The sequence below is a fragment of the Microtus oregoni genome, unplaced genomic scaffold, assembly GCF_018167655.1.
Source record: "Microtus oregoni isolate MIOR12 unplaced genomic scaffold, Mior012 000057F_ref0000458, whole genome shotgun sequence".
In the NCBI taxonomy this organism is placed as follows: domain Eukaryota; kingdom Metazoa; phylum Chordata; class Mammalia; order Rodentia; family Cricetidae; genus Microtus; species Microtus oregoni.
Genome location: NW_024543833.1, coordinates 1,552,882 through 1,574,026, shown reverse-complemented (window position 1 = coordinate 1,574,026; position 21,145 = coordinate 1,552,882). Strand labels below are relative to the sequence as shown.

Sequence of the window (21,145 nt, the reverse complement as noted above, 5' to 3'; positions counted from 1 at the left end):
AGCTGATTTTTCTCATGTAGCCCTGACTGGTGTTGGGATTCCCCCTGGCTTGTCACCTGGTAGGGAGGGACTGTCTTTTCTCCCTAGGCTGGGCAAGCCTGGTGGTGTTACCTGAGGCCCTGAGTGATGCATTGATTCTTTATCACAGGTATACCATTGTCTTTGCACCCAACAATTGGGCCAGGCTTGTGGGTGAATGGCTGTGGTCTGCGACCCTCTGCAGCCTGGGAGGTGAAAGTAATTGGAAAGTCCTGGGGGCAGGTAATGGGTCTCAGAAGCAGGAATTTCGGTGGCTGAGTTAATCACACATAGAACCCTCTATGCATGGGGGGGGTGTGTGCTGTGGGAACCTGGGTGTAGTCGTCTGTCCTCCAGAGCTAATCATACCCATAGTCTGGATGTTCCTACGAGTCACCTAAGATTGTGAGTGCTCAGGACCATGCCTAGGATACAGGAGTGCTCAGTAAATGAAGAGATTGATGGGGACGGAGACCCACGTGTGGGAACACTGGCTTCCTTATGTGGCTACTGTGAGCTGCTCTCTTAACTCTTTCCCTGCTCTAAATCCTCCTAAAACCAATGGGCATCCAGGAAAGGCGTGGCTCCTAGCTCAGGGAGTTTACCTACACAGGGCTGGTATACCTTCCGGCACCATAGTAGCTTGCTATGACCTGAAGGTCTAGCCCTAATAATGTTGGAATTCTAACCCTTTGGTATGGTAGCATTGGATAGATATCTTTGGCGGTGGGGAGGGGGGCAATTATGTCCCAAGAGTAGACCCTTTAAGAATGGAGTTAGTGTCCTTACAAAAGCTTCCGTTTCTGTCTCTGTGAATGCACTGGGAAGTTGGTAGTATGCACCCAGAAGAGTCCTCACGTGAGTTGTCATGCTGGCACCTCTGCCTCATACCGCCTCCTACCGCCTGCCTTTGCGCTGCAGGAACTAAACTCCTATTGTCACAATCTGCCCAGTTCTACGGTGCTCTGTCATAGTAACTCAGATGGATGAAGAGAGGCTCCCTCATGGTGCCCACAAAATGGTTTCTTTTAAAATTAGAATAAAAATTTAATTTTTAGGTTAAAGAAAATATTTTAATAAATACTGGTATAAATATTTTAATAAATACTGGTATATTTATCTTTATACTAACATAGCCATAAAATCCAGTTTAGATACACACACACACACACACACACACACACTTCCCAGAAAGAGAGTGGGCAGGCCTGTGAAAGGAAATGTGCTTAGGGCCTATAAATGTCATAGACAACCCTGAGTCAGGGTATATATTCTTTTGAACTTCTGGGTCTTACTGAACACTCTTAGCCAGAAAAAAAGGTTCTCTACTGTCAGGATTCTGGAAGTTAACTGTGTGGGTGTGTCCTGTTTCAGAACATAATTTGAAACCATTTCTAGCAATTGGGTACTGACCTCACCCTTGAAACATCCACCCCACAAGGACTTTCTCCTCTCCTGCCCACCCGAGACCCACTGGCCTTTGGAAACCAGGACCCAGCAGGACACACTGTGCATATACGATGGACCCAGGCTTCGAAAGCTCCTCCCACACCTACACAGAAAGCCCAGATGGTCCTGGTCTCCATCAGCCTAGAGGGACGCGTGGGGAACCGGCTCTGGCCCAGTCTCAGCAGGCAGCTAGCTGCCTTTGTCTGAGTGACTGGCCTCTAAGGGGACAAGGGGGTGTGTCAGAACGACAGCCGGCCTTCTGGGCTACGGTAAAGGGCACTTGGCTCTCAGGCTGGACCTGGCGCTTGCACCAGTTGCCCTGGCTCATCTGTAAAACAGGAGTCAGAACCGCTTATCCGGGATGGAGTCCAGCTCAGTGCTAAAGCTTCATGAGGCTTTGGGTTCCATATCCAGCCCCACAAAAAAATTCAAAAAGGGCTGGCAAGATGGCTCAGTGGGGAGAGGTGCTTCCGGTGCAACCCTGGTAACCTGAGTTCAAGTCCCAGAACCGTAAAGATGAAAAGAAAGGACAGACACCACAAAGTTGTCTTTTGACTTCCACACATGCACTGAAGCAAGTACACACACACACACACACACACAGGCACAGAGACATACACACATACTCATATATACCAGACACACACACACACACACACACACACACACACACACACACACAGGCACAGGGACATACACACATACTCATACACACCAGACACACACACACACATACAGATACACACATGTACACATATTTATACACATAGACACACACGCATGTACACTCACAGATACACACAAGTACACACAGACACACACATGTACATCACACAGATACACTCACAAACACAGACACATAACCCCAGACACAAGCAGACAACAAAAACCAACAAAAACAAGGAGCTGCTAAGAGCCCTTGTCACTAGTAGCTGCACTCATAACTCCAGTTCCAGGAGAGCTGATGCCTTCTTCTGACCTCTGCAGGCACCAGGAGCACACGTGATGCACATACCGTGCCGGCAAAACACACACTCTCTCTCTCTCTCTCTCTCTCTCTCTCTCTCTCTCTCTTTCACACACACACACACACACACACACACACACACACACACACACGTAAAAAATCCTAAACAAAAAACCAAGCAAGTCAAAACCACTTGTCTGCTTGCTTCACTGGCCCAACTGAGAGCGTTCATCTGAGCTAGAAGCCCGGTTTCCCTGTCCATGGTTCCCCTTCTGTCTGCATTCTTTGCCTTAGTACCCAAAGGCCTTCCTAAGTCTTGTGGTGTGAGTGTTCTAAAAGATTCATTCAAAATGAAGTTTCCTTCTTTTGCCTTTCTGTAGAGCTAGGACAATTGTAACCTGCTCTTTGCAGGACAAGAGGACACATGTCAGCAGAGACGGGAGTGAAATGCAGGGTAGGAACATGTAGGTACCGTGGGCTGCGTGGGACTTGGTAATCTATGCGCTTCTAAGCAGGCCTGTCACCCGGAACAGTCTGGGTGAAGCCTCGGGTTGGGAGTCTTCTTCAAACACTTTTCCTTTTGACCCTTCACCTCTGCTCCTCCTCCCCTTTCACAGGCATTCAGATCATCATTTCCTTCACCCCAGTCCTGTCTGTCTGGTCATCCTCAGGCAGTGTTGTGGAGGCATCAGCTGAGTTCTGAGCCATGGCCAGTCTCAACATGTCCTCTCCAGGTACCCAGACGGCTCTGGGCTGGGCCTGCCTAAGGAAGGATGAAGAGGAGGATGCTATACAAGGAGTTGTTACAGAGGCAGTGCTCCCATGCTTCTCCACGGTATTATAGGAAATACCTCACAGGGCTCACTAATGACTTGAATAAAAAGCTTATATGACCACCTGAGAGACTTCTGCCCCTCCCCCACCCTTTTATTGAAGATAAGGCTTCTCTGTGTAACCCTGACTGTCCTGGAACTCACTCTGCAGATCAGGCTGGCCTCGCACTCACAGAGATCTGTCTGCCTCTGCCTCCTGAGTGCTGGGATTAAAGGCATCTGCCGCCATGGCCCAGTTGAATCTTAGGCTTCTTACAAAAAAAATCACTGCTAGATGCTATGGGGACATTTCCTGGGATGGGGTAGTCGAGAGGCTGGTCAAGTCTGCAGCAAACCAAAGCCATCACAAAAGCCATTTTCTTCAGGAAATTCCACCACGCTGGCTTGGCCTCAGAGCCTAGCTTCTGGATACACATGTCCCATTCTTCTGCCAGGATTATCTTGCACGAGCCCTTTCCCAACCTGTTCAGATCCTAGAGCCTGCTCCTGCCCTGGACTTCTTACCAGCTCACAGTCTGGGCTCTTCTGAGATTCCTGTCTGGACCGGCCGAGGCATAAAAGGCTTGGGGGAAAAGATTACCACCGCTGAGCTCGTTACAGAGAAGACAGACTCGGACACTTTTGGTTTTTGGTATCATTTATTTTTTTTTTTAAACCCATTTGTAGTTTGGGTTCAGCTGGGAAGCAGGACATACGGGTGACGGGGAGGAATGGCGTGAGCAGGATTGGCCATAGCTTTGGCGGGAAGCTCTAGACCCTGCTCTGGGGAGGTAGGGTCCTGTTGTCAGGTTCCCAGCTGGCTCAGGTGAGGTGCCAGATCTTCTGGCGCAAGTGTCTGAGCAGAGGAGAGAGTTCTGTTCTCTCCCACCCACCTCCTCCAAGACCCAGGCAGGTTTCCCAACACAGTGCCAGGCAGCTGAGGGACATCACACCATGGGCAGGCCTGAGTGTCTGGGACAAGGAACACTGGCTGGCTTCTGACGCCAGATAACAGCCTGCGATGTGGCTACCCAGAGGGCCCCAAAGGAGCTGCTTCTCTTGGCTCCTGGGCTGTGTGGGCTTCATCCCTGCATCTGCCCTGGGTGCAACCTGTGGTATGCTTCCCACCCCCTAACCCTTCAGACAAAATAAAATAAAATAAAATACAATAAAAATTAGAATAAATACCAATTGGGTCAACATTTACATTTACACAGACGGACGAGAGGATTCCCAGACCGTAAAGGCTTACAGACTGGATAAGGAAGAATGCATGGATGAAGACGGTTTTAGGGGGCACACGTTCCCCGTGGTTGATGGTGAGGCTCCTGGCCCTGTCCAAGGGAGGCTGGGAGTCCTGCAGGAGCTGTGGTCCCAGAGCTTAGGCAATATGGCCAGTTCATGAGAAGGACAGTGACAAGCAGGCCACTTGAGAGGAAAACAAGGACCAAACTCGTCCTGACAGGCGGGGGAGTCTTAAAAGGCTCAATATACGATCACCACAGCCAGATGAACAGCACAAGCCCGAGAGAGGCGTCAGCCAGATATCTTCTAGCCCTGCCTCCTGTCCATTGATACGCTGTTCCTCTGGCAGCAGAGAATGCTCTGGCCTGGGGAGAGGTCAGGGGTCCGTGGGTGCCTGCATTTTCCCCCACTTCCTGCCCGAGTAGTCTCCTACAGGAAGCTACTCAGACTTGGAGATTTTAGGCTTTACTGTTGCTTCTTTAAAAAATAAAATAAAATAAAGGTTTTTTTTTTCCATGTCTGAAAAAGTAGCAGGGAACTGCATTTCAAACAAACAAACAAACAAACAAACAGCTGGAAGTGTCATATTGGGATGGACCGACCAGGAAGAGCTCTCGAGCAACTAGGCAGACGGTAAGTCTGGAGCCACCAGGACACAACATGTAATTAAAAATATATTTATATATGTATACATATTTATATCTTGCATCTTCATACTGGTCCTCAGGGCCCTAGAAGGGGCTGCTCTTGAGGCAAGACCCCCCCAATAGGCCGTTAAGAAGGAGCTGCATTAGGTCCACGGTACCCACAAAGCTACAGTCTCTGCCTCTACACAGTGTTTGGGAGCCCCCATATGGAGCCTAGGAGACCTCCCCTACTCCCGTGACTTCAACCCCCACCATCAGCCTCTTCTTTCTCATGGTCCTGCTTCACGCTCAGCAGATGCTTATATACACTTGTGCGTGTGAAAGCATTCACGCTCACACATGCCAGCCTTAGAGACGCCTGAAAAGCAGGCCCACGCAAGGACACCTGTGGCTCCCCGAAACTGCAGGGAGCAGGTGCCTGTGGACCTGGGCCGCCCCACTCTACAAGAGCAAGGTTTCCCTGGGACCTTCTCTGCACATCGCATCTGCCCTGCATTTCCCTCAACACCACCTGTGGGGCTTGGAAGTGTCCCTGGGCTCCAGGCTCAGCCTAAGGGCTGGCTGGGGGAGACAAGGCAGCGGGAAGTAGAGAAAAGAAAGATGGGAAGGAGGAGAGGGAGAGGAAAGAGATCAAAGCTGGGGTGGTCATTGACCTCTATGCCTTCTTCCCAGCAGGTCCTTTTGAGGCCCCATCTTTACCAGATTTCAGTTGGGGAGAGCCAGGGAGATTGGAGACTCACCCCAACATTCCCTTCTCATCTTCTAGACTTGAAACAATTAAGAGAAACCTTCCTTACTCTAGCCAGCCTGATTTGAACTAGGAAGCCCCAAGAGCAGTGGTTCTCAGCCTTCCTAATGCTGCGACCCTTTAATATAGTTCCTCATGTTGGGGTGAACCCCCAACTGTAAAATTATTTCACTGCTACTTCATAACTGTAATTTGCTACTGTTACGAATTGTAATATAAATATCTGATATGCGACCCCTATGAAAGGGTTGCTTGACCCCCAAAGGGGTCTCGACCCACAGGTTGAGAACCACTGCTCAAGCACCTCCAACATGGCCTAGAGGATAACCAATCCCAGTAAAAGCAACACACTGGGAAGCCATATTCTGGGGGAGCATCAGAGTGTGGGTTCCTGCTTCCCAGAGATGAGGCAGAGCAGTCGCCAGTCACCACACAGAGACCAGCCTCTTGGGCTGAGCCACATCCTTCTGTCTAGACGGTACAGAAGAAGGGTTACTCCCTGGGACCAAAACCTTTTGAGAAACCCTAGCTTTGTTGCTAGCCTGAAGAACTCCACCTGGCTGCCTGCCTGGTCACCTACCAACTGTCCCCCAGTCACGACTCCGAGGCTTTCCTCTCCTCATCAGTCTGGGAGGCTGTTCCAGGGATGAGGTGAGGGTAAGGACACAGACCGCGGATGAGGCTCCCAGACCCAAGAAGCCATCAGCGGCTCTTCCTCCAGCAGTTGCTTAGAACAAGACTTGCATTTGGTTTTAATTCGCCAGCATCGTTTCTGGCCCTGTTTGCCGTAACAGGGGCCAGGGCAGGTCCTAAGGCAGTCCAGGGGACAGTATCAGCCCTTTGGAAGCTAGCAGAGGACAGGGGTCTAGGAACACGGGGTTCCAGTGGGGACCCCCAATGGGGCGGAAGTTTCCAATTACTAGCTGGCTACTGGCAAGCTGTTTGTGGCTAGATTCTTTACAGAGGGGGCAAGGTTTGATCTCCCACTAATCAGGGGGGTCCTCGAGGCGACGACTGTGGGATCACATCGAGGGCATTCTCATCGAGAAGAGAGACTTCAAAGCATCTAGTGGAAAAGCAAAATAAAAGGGAGCAGGCTGAGCTGGGAGTCCCAACTCCCTCCTCTGCCCAGAGGGAGCAGCAGGCCCTGGGGCTGGAGGCTGAACGTAGAAGGAATTGAAGTTAGGAGGGTGAAACACGAAGGTTAGAAGGGGTGGGGGACCCTTTCCCCAGCTCCTCTGGGGCTGACAAAGGCTGTCAATTGTGGGCGGCTGGTGGGGACCGTGCCTGCCTTTGTCCTCCCAGACATCTGCTACACGTTGCCGGCTGCCAGTTGGCGACTGCGGCGGACGGCACGTGGGAACAATGAGAGCCGTCTCGACCCACTTTTTCAGCCCTCAGCAGTCCTGGCTGACCCAGCCCGTGGCCAGAGGTGTGGGAGGCTGAGAGGCAGCTGGAGACAGTGAGGAGTGGCAGAGATTCCTCCCATAAAGCTCTATGGGGGGATGGGCTGGAAGGCAGGGGGCGGGGGCGGGGAGGACTAGAGCCCAGGAGAGCAAGGGCGGGTGACCACCAGGACAAAGAAACATGCTTCCCTTGGTGCGAGCTGCCACATGCTCAGGCTGGGGAGCGACATGGGGGAGCTCTTCTGAGGGATCCCGTCCCCTCCGTGACTGGTTCCAGACTGGCCACTGCTGCTGCCGGCCTCCCTGCTCATTTGTTTTTCCCACCAGGGCCACCCCTGTCCTTTCGCCTGTCCATCTGGCCCTGTGGACCAGGGCCCCAGCTGCCCACGGGCTGCCCGCCAGGCCCCTTTCTCTGTCAGGCTGTCAGTTTCTGGATGGTCCTGTTGTAGTACTGCGTGATGGGGGGCGTCAGAGGGTTCCAGCTGTTGGCATGGAGTTCGATGACCTCCAGGAGCAGGGACCGGGTGAGCATGGACTCTGAGGGGCATAGCATCTTATCGCGAGCGCTGGCTAGGAGCTCTGTCATCATCTCAGGCAGCTGCTCCTCCAGCAGCCGGCCTGTGCTTTGTAGCTGTGGGTAAAAAGTGTAGTCAGGATGGGACTTGGACCCATAATATGCAGCCCCCCCCCCCCCCCCAATCCTTGGCTAGGTAGGCTGGAGGCAAGGACCAGAAAGATTGGAACTGTCCTAGGGACATGAAGATCCAGGCAGGAATAGTCAGAGCCAGGATATTACCTGCTGCCCAGGCCTGACATCAACTCACTAGGAACTCACCTCTTGGGTCTGCTACCCCAGAACCTTCCCTCCTGCAAGAAGCTTTCCCTGAGCAAGAAGCTCTCATTTGACCCCATGGTCTGCTCCCTCGGGCTATCAGGTATCGCTGTGATCATTTCTATTTGCCAGGTATTTCTCTGGAAACAGATTAGTGATTGGTACCTATGTCTGTCTGTGTGGAACAGGATGGGCCATGGGGTCTGCTTTCTAACTCCAAACCTACCTCTAGCTCCAGAACTGACCTCTGTCCACATCTGTAATAATAGCTAGGAGAGTCGTGAACTGAAATAGAAGGTCAGTCAGGTGATCTTGGGAGATCCATCAATCTTGGAGGGGATGGGAATGACAAAAACAAAACAAAACAAAACAAAACAAAAAACAAAACAAAACAAAAAAAGGCCGGGCGGTGGTGACGCACACCTTTAATCCCAGCACTCGGGAGGCAGAGGCAGGCATCTGTGAGTTCGAGGCCAGCCTGGTCTATAAGAGCTAGTGCCAGGACAGGCTCCAAACTACAGAGAAACCCTGTCTCGAAAAACCAAAACCAAAAACTAAAAAACAAAAACAAACAAACAAAAAACGAAAAAACAAAAACAAAAAACAACCTGGCTAGGAGAAGCTCTCTTCTTTGGCTAACAACTCCTGCAGGTCCCTTTCCACATGACCTGAACCCTCGTTGTCACTGCACCCTGGCCTTGTGCTACCTGCTTTTCTAGGCTCCCCCTTTCCCACAAGCCTTTCCTGAGCTCCCCTGATGTCCATGGATATACACTCTGTATGTACACTCTTCCCATACATTCCCCAGCCACTGTGCACGCGGCAGCCTTGAAGCCATCTGAAGGAACGGACCTTGTCTTATCTTTCCCTCGAATCTCCCCAAGCACCATGCAGGTGCCCAGCTGGAGCAAGACACATAAACTTGATGACCATCCCGTCCAACCAAAGTTGTTGTTCAGGCTCTTGGCACAAAGCTCTGGGGGTGTGGCCTTTGCAACCTGGCCAGAGCCACCTGAACATATAAAATGCTCACTGGCATGGACAGGCAGGGTCCTTGTGCTAGGATGCCCTTCTAAGTGTGCTGCCCTGGGTGACTCTGGGCTATTTGTAGAAGGCAAGGATCTGCCCCAGAACCCAGCCAGCCTTGGAAGAAAGTTTCCAGAAGTTTCGGTGTTCAGTGGCTGCATCTTGAGATCGGGAGCCTTCCAAGAGGCTACGTCAATGGAGGAGATTCAATCAAGCATTTGGCCCCTTCTAATGACATGCCATGGAAGTGAAGGGGTATCTTTGGGGGCAGCAGGTCACCTGAAACCTCTTAAGTCATTAGTGTGGCATGCCTGATCCAAATAGCAGAAGGTCTTGGGACGGGAAGTGGACAGTGCCAGCCTGTATTGATTCCTCTAGAGAACAGCCCATCACTGGCTCCGCAGACATCCCTGGACCAGGGGTTGCTCCACTGGTGAGCATCTGGGGTTCAGCCCACAGCTCACCTCCATGGAGCAGCAGAGGACAGCGTCTTCCTTCACATCCTGAGACTGTAAGAGCTGCAGAAAAGAATACAGAGAAGACGACAGTCAGGCTGGGCATCAGCTGCCAGCCCGGCGGGTGGGTCACCGCCCTGCTTGCTCCTGACCCAGCTTTGATGCTGTTGATCTCTCTACTGGGTCAGCAGCCAAGGCCTGGCTACAGGTGAGAGTTCAGTCATCAGTTTCTTCTCCACTGGTGCAACAGTGCAAGTCAAAGCTGCTGTGACTCACCCACAGTGAGAGCTTTCCAACCAAGGCCATGGCCAAGCCTGCTGGACCACATCCCACCACGTTTTCTTCTACCTATCCAACCTGTCCACTCAATGTCTCTCTTTAGAAACTGAGACACAACTCATTTAACATAAAATTTACCATTAAAAAAATTTTTTTTTGATAGAAGCTCATGTAGCCCAAGCTGGCCCTGAACTTGCTGTATAACCGAGAATGACCTCGAATTCCTGATATCCCTGTTTCAAATGCCTACACTTAGGGATTGGAGGTGCTGTAGAAATCACAATAAATAAATAAAATGCTACTGAAATTACAAGGAGATGTGGTTTCTAGGGGAGGGAACTGGAGACTGTTGTGGGGATGTTGGCCATTGTGTAGGGAGGAGGAAAAACTGGGGTCTGGAGGCAAGGTGAAAGGTTGGCTCATTGTGTATCAAATGAAGGTGGTTGTGGTAGCTACTCGAGGCAGGTTTCCCACAGCAATGCAGGTGTGTGCCTGGGTCATGTTTCGTCCTGAGGTCAGCTTCTTTGGGTCTGCAGTATCTCCCCACAAGAGTCTTCCAGGTTAGCAGGGTGGTGGTGGCGCGCGCCTTTAATCCCAGCACTCGGGAGGCAGAGGTAGGCGAATCTCTGTGAGTTCGAGGCCAGCCTGGTCTACAAGAGCTAGTTCCAGGGCAGGCTTCAAAGCTACAGTGAAACTTGAAGAACAAGTGCCAAGTAAGGTAATGTTGTAGGAAATTCCTCAAAGAGCCAGGGCCTGAGAAGCAATGGCTACTATGTGCCATCTCTACCCCTGGAAAGTGGCCTTTCCTACTTCCAGCAATGCTGCAGGGAAAGCCTCAGGCAGCTTCGGGCCCTCTCAGCAGAGTGCTTTGACCCCTGAGCCAACAGCTCCTCCTCATCTACTGCCCAGAGCCCGCTTGCCTGCCTTTGGCCTTCTGACAGGATGAGGCTCCACGGCCTGTCCATCTTCCCTCCGTTATTCCTCTACTCTTTCCCTCTCATCCTTGTGACTGTACTGTGTCCCGGGCTCCCTACAGAACACAGTACCACTTCTACCCTGCCAGGGCCTGTGTTCCTCCCAAGCAGAGCTGTGGAAGGGTTCTTTCTTCTGATCTTATCTCTTACTTGGCTATTGGGAAAGTCTGTGCTAAGCCAAAAACCACATTGTGTGATGGGCCCGTTGCTCAGGCCTGCTGGGCTTTCTCAAGGACGTTACAGAGGGCTGTGTCTTTCATCCTCCCGTCTTCACTGTGGCTGTGCACAGAAAATACAAGAAGGAGAGGCTGGGGAGACGGCGCAGTTGGTAAAGTGTTTGCCTTGTAAGCATGAGTTGGATTCCCAGAACCTGGGCCAAGTTTGATGGGGCACACTCATAATCTCAGCCCTGGGGAGGCAGAGATAGGAGTTGGGGTCCAATGGCCTGTTGGTCTAGCCTAATTAGTGAGCTCCAGGTTCACTTAAAGAACTTGTCTCAAAAAATAAGCAAGAAGACACCTGCTCACCCCTTTGATGCAGACCTGATGCTACCTGTTGGACATGGATGCCTAGACCCTTTAGCGATGACTGCAGAGAGAGCTCCTTCAACCTCCCTCTCCACTCTGTGGCTAGTCAGGAAGTCCCCATTGCTTTTTTTGTGGTAACAAGAGGCTCACCACCTCAACCAATGAGGGCTCCCTTTCTGGAACCCCTTTGTGTATATCCATCCAGGTTGCCCAGACCGACCCATCAGTGGCCCCCTATCATCCTCTGTGATGAAGAAGGTGCAGTCACTCATGGACTTTGTAGGCATCATAGACATCCTTCCAACTATGGAACTTTCCCCTTCTTCCACCTTGGCCCAGATTTCCTGATCTGTGTCCCATTTTCTTCAAGTCTAGGTTCCCAGAAGGACAGCTAGGTTTCGGGTCAGAGAATCCTGTTTGGATGTTGAGGGGCCAAGCACTTCTCTTATTTATGTGTGTTCTACTTGGGATTTTTCAGAAGATGGTTGCTTGAACTCAAAGATTCGTTTCAAAAAAGGAGCAGCCACCGGAATAGACATAATGCTTGTAACGTCTTCATGACTATATAACTGACAGCAGGCAAAGGCAGAGAGACCCAAGTGTCCATCACTGGGGGAAAAGGGTAAACAAATGATCCATCGCGACAAGGGAGTATTATTCAGCTCTAAAAGAAGCTGTGACAGGTGCCATCACTTCAACCAACCTTCAAGATACTGCTCAATGCAAGGAGCCTGGCACAAAAGAGCAAATACAGCTTGGTTCTGCTTCTATGAGGTCCTGAGAACAGACAAATTCATAGCAGCAGAAAGCAGGTAGTTAACAGGAATTGGGTCGTGGGATGGGGAGTTATTCGATGGGGACAGGTTTTCAATTGGGGAAATAAAAAGACTGTGTGGCTGGTAGGGATGATTACAGGGCAATGTGAATGGGTTTAATTCTGTAAAAGTATACTGAAAATAGTAAATATTATGTTATATATATTTGACTACAACAAAAGACTGGCTATAAAAAAAAAGAAAAAAGACAGCGCCCAGAGCAGGGCCCCCTGGGAGAATACATTGTCCTTCTCACTCTTAAAAAGAATGGCTGCACCAATGGAGGACCAGCGTGGGCCAGTCTTAGGGTGAAGGTCTGGGTGGGAAAGAGGCTATCCTCATTCAAGTCTTTGGCATAGAGAGGGACGTGGGCGGGTTGGGGCAGGCAAGCCACCCGCACCCTTGCACCGTGAAATGTGTTTCTTGGACGAGAATCCAAGGCAATTGTACGAGCCCACACAGTGTTTGTTAGGAAGCGAATGCATTCCTGTGCTATTGTCTCTGCCGGAGCCTTGTTGTGGGCACACCCATCACATCCTCCCTCAGGGAGAAGAAGCTGAGGTGCTCCAGCCAGGCTGTGGGAGGCCTGACAGCGACTAGAGAAAGAGCATCCCCGAGTCCCCGGGGAAGGGCCATGGGGCATGGGCATGCTGCCCAAGGCGTGCCCAGGATGGAACCAGGCTGGCTTTTGGGATGCCACCCAGCAGGGAGAGAAAGAAGGCGCTGACAGAAGGAAGTGTAGGGCTGTCTTGACGGTATGGTAGGGGTGAGCAAGGAGACCACAGCTTTGCGGCTCACTAGATAGGGTGTCAACCTGAGGCATGCTGACCAGCCCTTCCTGACCACCCCTGCTCTCCACAGGCGTATCCTGCAGTCTGGGAGAACAGACCCAGCTGCCTCAAATGCTACAGCTAATGCTGGCCCTGACCTATTCTCAGTAGTGTTGGTTCTGGGTGGGCTGGGGGAAGCAAGGAGGACGCCGGATAAATAAGTTTATAGAGTACACTGGCTACTTTGCTGGAGACTAGAGTCCAGCAGGACACCCTGACTGGCTGGCTGTGTATATGGAAGGACTAAGGCTTGTAAGGACAAAATCAAAGCGTGGAAGAAGTTGAAGGCCAGGAAGACTAAAAAGGAGATCAAAGGATTAGAGGTGGCGGACACTTCAGAGATGGGCAAACACTGACATTGGAAAGAGAGAGGGAGAAAAGAAAAGAAGACACAGTCCCAACACATGAATGATGGGATGTTGAACTGGGGACTTCACTCAGCTGCCTGCACTATACGGGTACCTTTTAGTTGGCAGAGCCTACCTATGCTATGCCTCTGCTGGCTTTGAACCTGCATCACAGCTGAGTCTAAAAGACAACACAGGAACTGATACTCGTGGTAATGACCTTGAGTCATCGAGAAGAGGGTCAATTACGTCTGGCTCTCTCTGTTGAGGGAGACAGATAATCCATCCAAGAAAAGCTATCATCAAAAACGTGCAGCAGACGGGGAGTCAAGATATGCCACTCACCAAGAGCGACCCAGGGCATGCCACTTAATCACGCTGTGCCTCAGTTTCCTCACCTGAGAATGGGGATACTATCTGTCTCACTGTTTTGAGAGTCAACTGAGATAATATACAGGCAAGAGTTTTGAAAACTGCAGAGCCTGGTTTAAACGCAAGGTGTTATTATTATGATTACATTTATATCTTTATAAACATATATCTTCCCTACAGATCCTAACATACTTCGTACCCTCGTGACACTCTTGTGGAGACAAGCAAAGGCCACGGGCATTATTATCTCTACTTAATAGACAGAGAAACCAGGCCTCAGTAGTTAAATGGCTTGCATAAGCCAGCCAGCCAGCCAGTGAGCCTGAGCAGAGGTACACAGAGCTCAGAGTCCTGGGTCAGCATTCTCTCCCATAGAGAATGGTTTTCATTTCTCTGAGACTGGGTAATTTTTAGTTGGAAAGCTGGAACTCATAATTCTCAATTCTGCTGACTGGTGACAAGAGCCAAGCTGGGCTTTCACAAAATTGAATTGATTTTGCCTGTTCTTTGATTGCACTGGTGACATCTGTTTATTCATCAATATACTCTATCCTTTCATCCATTTGTTTACCCATTCATCTACTTTATCTGCTCATCCTTACCTATTCATTCACCCACACATTGACCCACCCACCCCTCTATCCACCCACCCATCAATCTTCCCATCCATCCATCCATCCATCCATCCACCCATCAATCTTCCCATCCATCCATCCATCCATCCATCCATCCATCCATCCATCCTCCCACCCATCAATCCTCCCATCCATACATGCATGCATCCATCCACCCAACCATCCATCCATATGGGCATGTATCCACCTACATCAACATTTAAGGAACATCCACTGTATGCTAACACAACATAGTGTAAATATAAGGACAATAAGACTTCTGAGAGACTTTTGCCAGGCATATGGGGTTGAATCATGGGGTGAATGGTGGTAGTGGAGAATAGTCTAGGCATTTTGCAAAGAAGAATATACACAGGCTAAGACTATGAGCAAGCAGAGTTCACTAATGCACTGACTAGTGTCCCAACAGTGTGCCAAGACACTAACATACACAGGACTGGGGGTAGGGGATGTAGCATGACAAACAAGGCCAGGGCTGCATACTAACAGGCTCTGGCTGCCATGCTACCCAGTTCTCTCTCTCTCTCTCTCTCTCTCTCTCTCTCTCTCTCTTAAATGTCAAAGTTCTGGAGAGCCCCTGAAATATTTTAAATGGGGGACTAGCAGATGATATTTTCATTTAACAAAGATCTTTTCTTACACAGAGTAGAGAATAAACTAGAACTTCAGAGTCCTGGGAGGTTTGGGCCGGGCCTGAAGGCAACAAGCCCAGTGAGAGGCTGTCATGTATAATTGTGGTGGCTTGGATTGAGCCAGGCATAAAGGTAAGATCATGTCAAAAAGAAAGAATAGATTAACAGCGAGTGTGGCAGGGTCGAAGCTTGATCAACTGCATAAATGGCAATTCCATCAATGGTGTGGGAAGGCAGGAGCCAACGAGCTCGGGGTTAGGAATGTTGAGTTCATGGTCCTTAGCGATGGTCTTGGAGGATGACTGGATAGTGGTTACCTGGCTCAGTACCCAGTGAAAAGACCTGGAGAATACACGGAATAATAAGAGAAAGGAGGTGAGGGCTCTAACCTTGGAATCAGCAATGGCTAAAAGGAAAAGAGAGGAGGAACCGTAGGGGAGGAAGAGGAGGGTGGCCAGAGAGCTAAGTGGAACAAGAGGAAGCAGCGTCATGGAAGGCAAGATTTCCAGGAAGTACAGGTCAACAGGTCAAATGCCTGTAGGGGTCAAGTAAGATGGACAATGACCACAGTGCCCTGGACCTAGTGATTAGGAAAGAAAGGGCGACCTTTGCCATGATGACATCACTGTGTGATAGAGGCAGGGAGAAGCTGGGGATCGGGCCTGGAGAGTGGGAGGGAGGTCCCAAGCACACCTAGAAAGTACAGATCTGCTATCTTTTACTGGAGACCTCCCCCATCTTCCTCTTTCTCCTTCTCTCGCCAGACTCTCTTGTTTTCCTTCAGAGCCTGTCTATGGAAGAGAAGGAGAGGAGATCAAGAGAAAGAAAATGACATTGGGTTGACAGGAATGTGTGTGGAGACAGGAGGATCCCTAGCCCTGTTTAAAAGTTTCAGACTGGAATAGATAAGACTGAGTTAAGCAAAAGGAAGATCAAGTACAAAGACCAGCCTTGCGCCCACAAGAGAAGGGCTCTCTCAGAGCTGGAGGCAGGGGCTGTGGAGGCGCCTATGTAGATGCTCTTGTGGCTTGCCCCGTGGGGAAAGCTATAGAGTTAGCATGCTACATGTTCATTTCTTATCATTATCAATCTATGCTGCCTGCATTTCAGATACCACCTCTCCCCGGCCCAGAGGGAAATTTCCCCTAATATCATTTGTCTATTACTCTAACAAGAAGTCTTGGTAGGGTGGCCAGGGTCAGATGTCAAGGAAGTGTGTACTTCTGCCCTGGCATTCAGTCCAAGCCTGTGCCTGAGGCCTGGCTGCCAGCCTTCTAATGGAGGCGAGCAGACACCCTAGCTGTGGACCAGGCGCCCAGCAGGAATAATTAGTTCCTTTCTTGCCGAGCTTGCAATCCTCCCCTACAAAGTGGCCACACTAAATGTCACATTAGGGGGGGTGGGGGGAGTAGTGCTTTGCTCCATGGCTGGCCCAGGGGAGCAGAAACGTAATCCGGGGCTCTGAGCAGACACTGAATCCTTCTGTGAATACCACAGTCAGGGGCCACAGCTCCAATGGCTCCTCTTGGGGGCCAAACCCCAGTCACTGGCCTGGATAGGAGGACCACTGTTCAGAATCCCAGTAGCTGTGGATTTTCAGGACCCCGGGGGCCGTGTGTGGAACCAGGGAAGTCGGCTGCACCTGCAGCCAATGCCTCCCAGCTTTGCCTGTGGTGCCCTTCCCAGTCCCCTTTCTAGAAACTGCTTGTCTTTTCCGTTTCGAGCTACTCCAGCATCTACCCATCATGCTTCCAGGGTGAACAGGAAACACTGGAAATAACTCTCAGACTCCCCACTTTCAGAGTGGGTTTCTGAGTGTTGCCCATTACCTCTGGGTGCCTCACTTGTAACTTACTCGACATTTTTGGTGATTGTTTTAGGTACTCTTGTGGACATTTTAAAATCCTCCCGGCCCAGTTAGACACAACATAATTTCTCATGCTAAAATGGCAGAAACAGGCTAGAAGCAAGCTCTCCCCTGGAGAGCTCAGAAGGTGGGGAAATGGGATTTAAACCCAGGTCTAGTCCGGCTTCAAAGTCCAAGTGGCTTAGCTACTGCTATGCAGTGAGCGGCACAGAATTAGGCTGAAAGGGAGAGGCCAGGAGAGGTGGGTGACTGCACACCTGGTTTGCTAGGATGCGCTCAGCTTTCCCCTCTCATCTGGAAGCAATCAGTGGCAGCATCACCTCCCTTCTCCAAACGGCCCTGCTTTGGAGAGCACTTCACAGGCCCACGAAGACAAGGCAATTCCACTTCTGCCCTAGGTTCAGAGTCTTCACTAATCAAGTGAGGGCCAGAGCTCCTGCCTCTCTCTGAGGCTGAGCATGCGGATGGGGAGGAAGGCTCGGGGTTGTCACTTTCTATTGTGGGATGCCTACCACTGGAGAGGAGGATACCTGTATCCTGGGCCTCACCTGAGCCTGGCTGCCACCCCTCTAACCTCCCCAACTGCCTCCCTGTCTCCCCAGCCTCTCCATCCGTCCCCACACAAGGAACAGAGACTGGGATGCAGTCATGGTAACTGGTAACACCAACACACTGCTCTCCGCTGCAGCAAACAGAGACAACAAAGCAGGCATTCTCTCAGCTGCCCATGGGGCAGCTTAGCCTAGGGAACCAGGCACTTGGGGCCATCGCTGGCTGTCACCCTTCACATTACCCTCTGAAGGAATGGAGTAACTGCAGCTTGGGTCTGACTCAGCACCGAATGGTTCTCTGAGTCAGGGAGGGTAAAGGCTGGCTAGGGACCAGGTCTGGGGCTCTGGTTGGGTGGCCAGACTCCCCAACTAGGGCCGAAGCTGGAGCTCCTGGGTCTGTGGCACTATTCTGGGACCCCGCGAAGAAAAAGGCCAAAAGAGGCCAGGTTGCCCTTTGCCCCTAGCTGGGCCTCCTCCCTGCCCTGGCCCCTGCCCCCTCTACCTCCACCCACCTAAGGCCTGGCCTTGACCTTGCTGGCTTGCAGAGAGGGTGTGACGGCCTCTGGGTAAAGGGACCTAGCTGCTGCAAAGGCATTTTCCGCTTTCTAAAGTAAACAATCAAACAGGAAATTAATCGAAAAACCCACATCCACGGAAGGTTCAGGTTGTGATTTTCACAGCCCCAGAGCCAGGAAATTCAAGGTTATAGTTCCCATAGCAACTGGCCTGTAGAATGAGTGGCTGCTGGGTTGGAATAAGGCGCCCAAGAGTCAAGCAGGCTACTCCTCTGCCTCCAAGGAGCATCCCTAGCAGCAAGTCTGGAAGTCTCGTAGACTGGAGTGGCACACAATGCACGGGAAAGCTGAAGGGCTAGGCGGACTTTAGGTGCTCACAGTCAAGGTTCTGTGAGCTGAGCTGGGGATCATAGCTTTCTGGGGATCTCACACTGTTCTATGCTGCTGTATTTTCAAAGCCTATGAAACGGAAAAGATTCTCAGACAAGCTCGCCTGCCTCACAGGCTTCATCCCCCAAGTGAGCAGGATCTGTGCTGTGCCGATCCTCATTTACAGCCCCTGGCTCACTTACAGCCATCTCCAGCCCACCTCATTGGCCTTCGACTCTTCTCATTACTGACCCTGAACTCATTCCCATGGCTGTGTCTCCTCTGAGAAACATCTCATTTGAGTGACAGGCCCAGAGGGTTCAAGAGTAGACCCCAAGATGACACCCTCTTTCCTGCCCCATACCCCTCTGCAGGATCAAACATACAATATTAAAATATTAGCTTCGTACACTTTCATGACTTGGTGATCACAAGGCAGTGACTGACCAAGAGGCAAGCTTTTATCTTCAAGTGGGGGTGGGAGGGAGCGGGGCATCTTGGGTGGGGTTTTCTTTTGTGTGTGTACAGAGGAGTCCCCACTTGACAGGAAAGGACAAGAGGGTGTTGGAGCTCAGCCTCTGGCTGGAGGAAACAGTCTGGAATCCTTCCCCAAACGTCATACTGCCCTCCTGCTGACATGGCCCCTGACAGCCCCCTGGCCTTACCAGTGGGACCCAGAAGAGGGACACTTTCCAAGTTGTAGCTGTAGCTTCCCGGGCACCAGGCCGGTGGCAGAGGGCACCCAGCCACCTGCCCAGCTACCAGCCTGGCTCTTTAGCCAGCGCCTGAAGCAAGCAGGGCTGGGGCAAGTGAGAAGTGGCGCCTGCCCGGGAGACGCAGTGTCTCCCTGATTTCCTAACAGGCCCAGCGCCGTGCCAGGGCCCGATGGGCAGCTCACCAGGTCCATCTTCACTTGCGAAACTGTCCTTCCTCTTAAGGAGTGAGCTTCCTAGGGGTGGTTCCGCTGCTATCTAGCCACCCTGGAGTCACTAGGCTGCAAGGGCACTAGCCAGGTCACACTCCTACCAGTTCCCTCCTCCCTCCGCATTCCTCTTGTCTGCGTGCAGCGGCTCAGAGACAGCATTGCCTCCTTGAGGAGCGTGATGTTCCCTTTCACAACGCCAGGCAGATAGATTTAAGCACTAGAGATGGCGGGATAGTGACCTCAAGAGAGTGGAGATTTCTCATCTCTTAAACCTGAGGAGCCTGCAGCAAAGAGGGCCATCCACCTGCCTCGGGGCCCTAACTTATAGATAGAGGTCAAAGGTGATCTGGTGGGCTGTTCCATCCACCATTCCCTGGACCCACCTGGAAGAAGCTTCTTAGAGATTCTCTGTGGCAGGCCTACATCAACACACTGCCGTCTGTTCTTCCGGTGGCAGGGGTCACAACCCGATGCTACAGGAGTGGGGTGCGAGAGTGACCGACAAGGACCTTGAGGGACAGAAGTCGTCACGTGCTGACCACTCTTCTGCCATGGAACACGCCATTTGGAAAGAAAAACCAAACCAAACAAACCAAAACGCTTTGTTTAAACTACTCTCTCCCACATGGCAACATGTGCTTGCTGCTCTTAAGAATGAACATAAAGACGGGGTGATGGACACTCGGGAGGCAGAGGCAGGCGGATCTCTGTGAGTTTGAGACCAGCCTGGTCTACACTGCAAGGTTCAAGGCAGTCAGGGCTACACAGAGAAACTCTGCTCAAAAAACAACAACAAAAGTCAACACCCATAAAAGCCCATAGTTGCCTGCATTCCTGTTAGGGGGTGTGGTCTTCCTGTGAAGGAGCAGGTACAGCGGCAGAAGCCACACTGCAGAAGCTGGACTGAGAGCTGTCCCTTGGGCGACAAGAGCCCAGCTGCTCCCTGGTGGGTAACAGTATGTAAAGGCAGTAACTAAGCATCAACAGGGCAGGACAGGTGGGCCTGGGACAAGTGAGCTCTGTTGAGAGATAACAGGGCTGTGCTAAAGGCATTAATTAGCATTGTGCTCACTGGAGTGGCAGGCACCCAGCAGAAGGGCAGACAGGCCTGGGCTGAGAAAAGGGCCTGGGGCCACTTGGGGACCTTAGAAGGGATTCAGCGAGTATTCTGCCAAGTCCCAGAGACCTAGAGATAAGAGAATTTAATTGGCACCTGGAAATTTGTTTGGCTTTAGAGCCTTTCCCTTAGCAGAGTAGAAAATTTAATGATGGGGCAGGGCTATCACAGTTGGGACGATCTTTTCAGGTGAATGATCCTCGAGTGGATAGTCTTTGTCTCTGTGCCTTCTTTCTGCCATCAACTGACTGAGACTCACAAGAAGACAAAGTGCTTAGCTTGGCATTTCTGCTGCCTGGCCCACTTCCATTAGGGCCTGCCTTCTCCCCTCTCCTCTTCCAGCCTCTTTCTAGCCAAGCTCATCAGTAGGCCTCTGGAGCTGTCCTGTCCTCACCTGCCTCCAGCTTCTGACTGCCATTCCCTCTGTTATCCTGACTTCACTTCCCAGATTCCTCAAGATCTACCTCATGACCCTCCCCCTCTCTCTTCCTTCCTCCTCTTCTCCCTCTTCCTGTTCTTGAAGTCTTCCTAAATGCCTTCTCTAATGTCCTTGGCCAGAGGCTCACTATTCATGCATGTTCCTGGAGGTAACAATTTGGTTTATCTTAGCCTATGGTATCCACATAACTAGATTTCTTTACACTGTTCATGCTGGGTTTGTGCCTACCTGGTCCTCTTGGAAGACTGGGTCTGAAAGAAAGCTTGGGCTAAGGCAAAGCTACTCCAAAGGGAAACTCAGTGACCAAGAGGCTTAGTGTATGGTAGGTCCTGCCTTCAGCTTCTTC

At 51.1% G+C, this 21,145-nt stretch overlaps 1 protein-coding gene across 5 annotated transcripts in view; it reads right to left on the bottom strand.

Moving 5' to 3' along the window:
* Positions 1 to 3,886: 3,886 nt before the first annotated feature.
* Positions 3,887 to 21,145, bottom strand: part of Ctif (cap binding complex dependent translation initiation factor) — a 246,632-nt gene continuing 229,373 nt past the window's right edge. For all 5 annotated transcript variants that reach the window (XM_041639225.1, XM_041639224.1, XM_041639227.1 and 2 more), the window contains 2 exons: positions 9,615 to 9,668; positions 3,887 to 7,923 (listed from right to left, as the gene is read on the bottom strand). In XM_041639225.1, the coding sequence (XP_041495159.1) occupies positions 7,708 to 7,923; positions 9,615 to 9,668 (270 nt within the window). In that variant the 3' untranslated portion in view covers positions 3,887 to 7,707. The remainder of the gene's footprint in view (positions 7,924 to 9,614; positions 9,669 to 21,145) is intronic.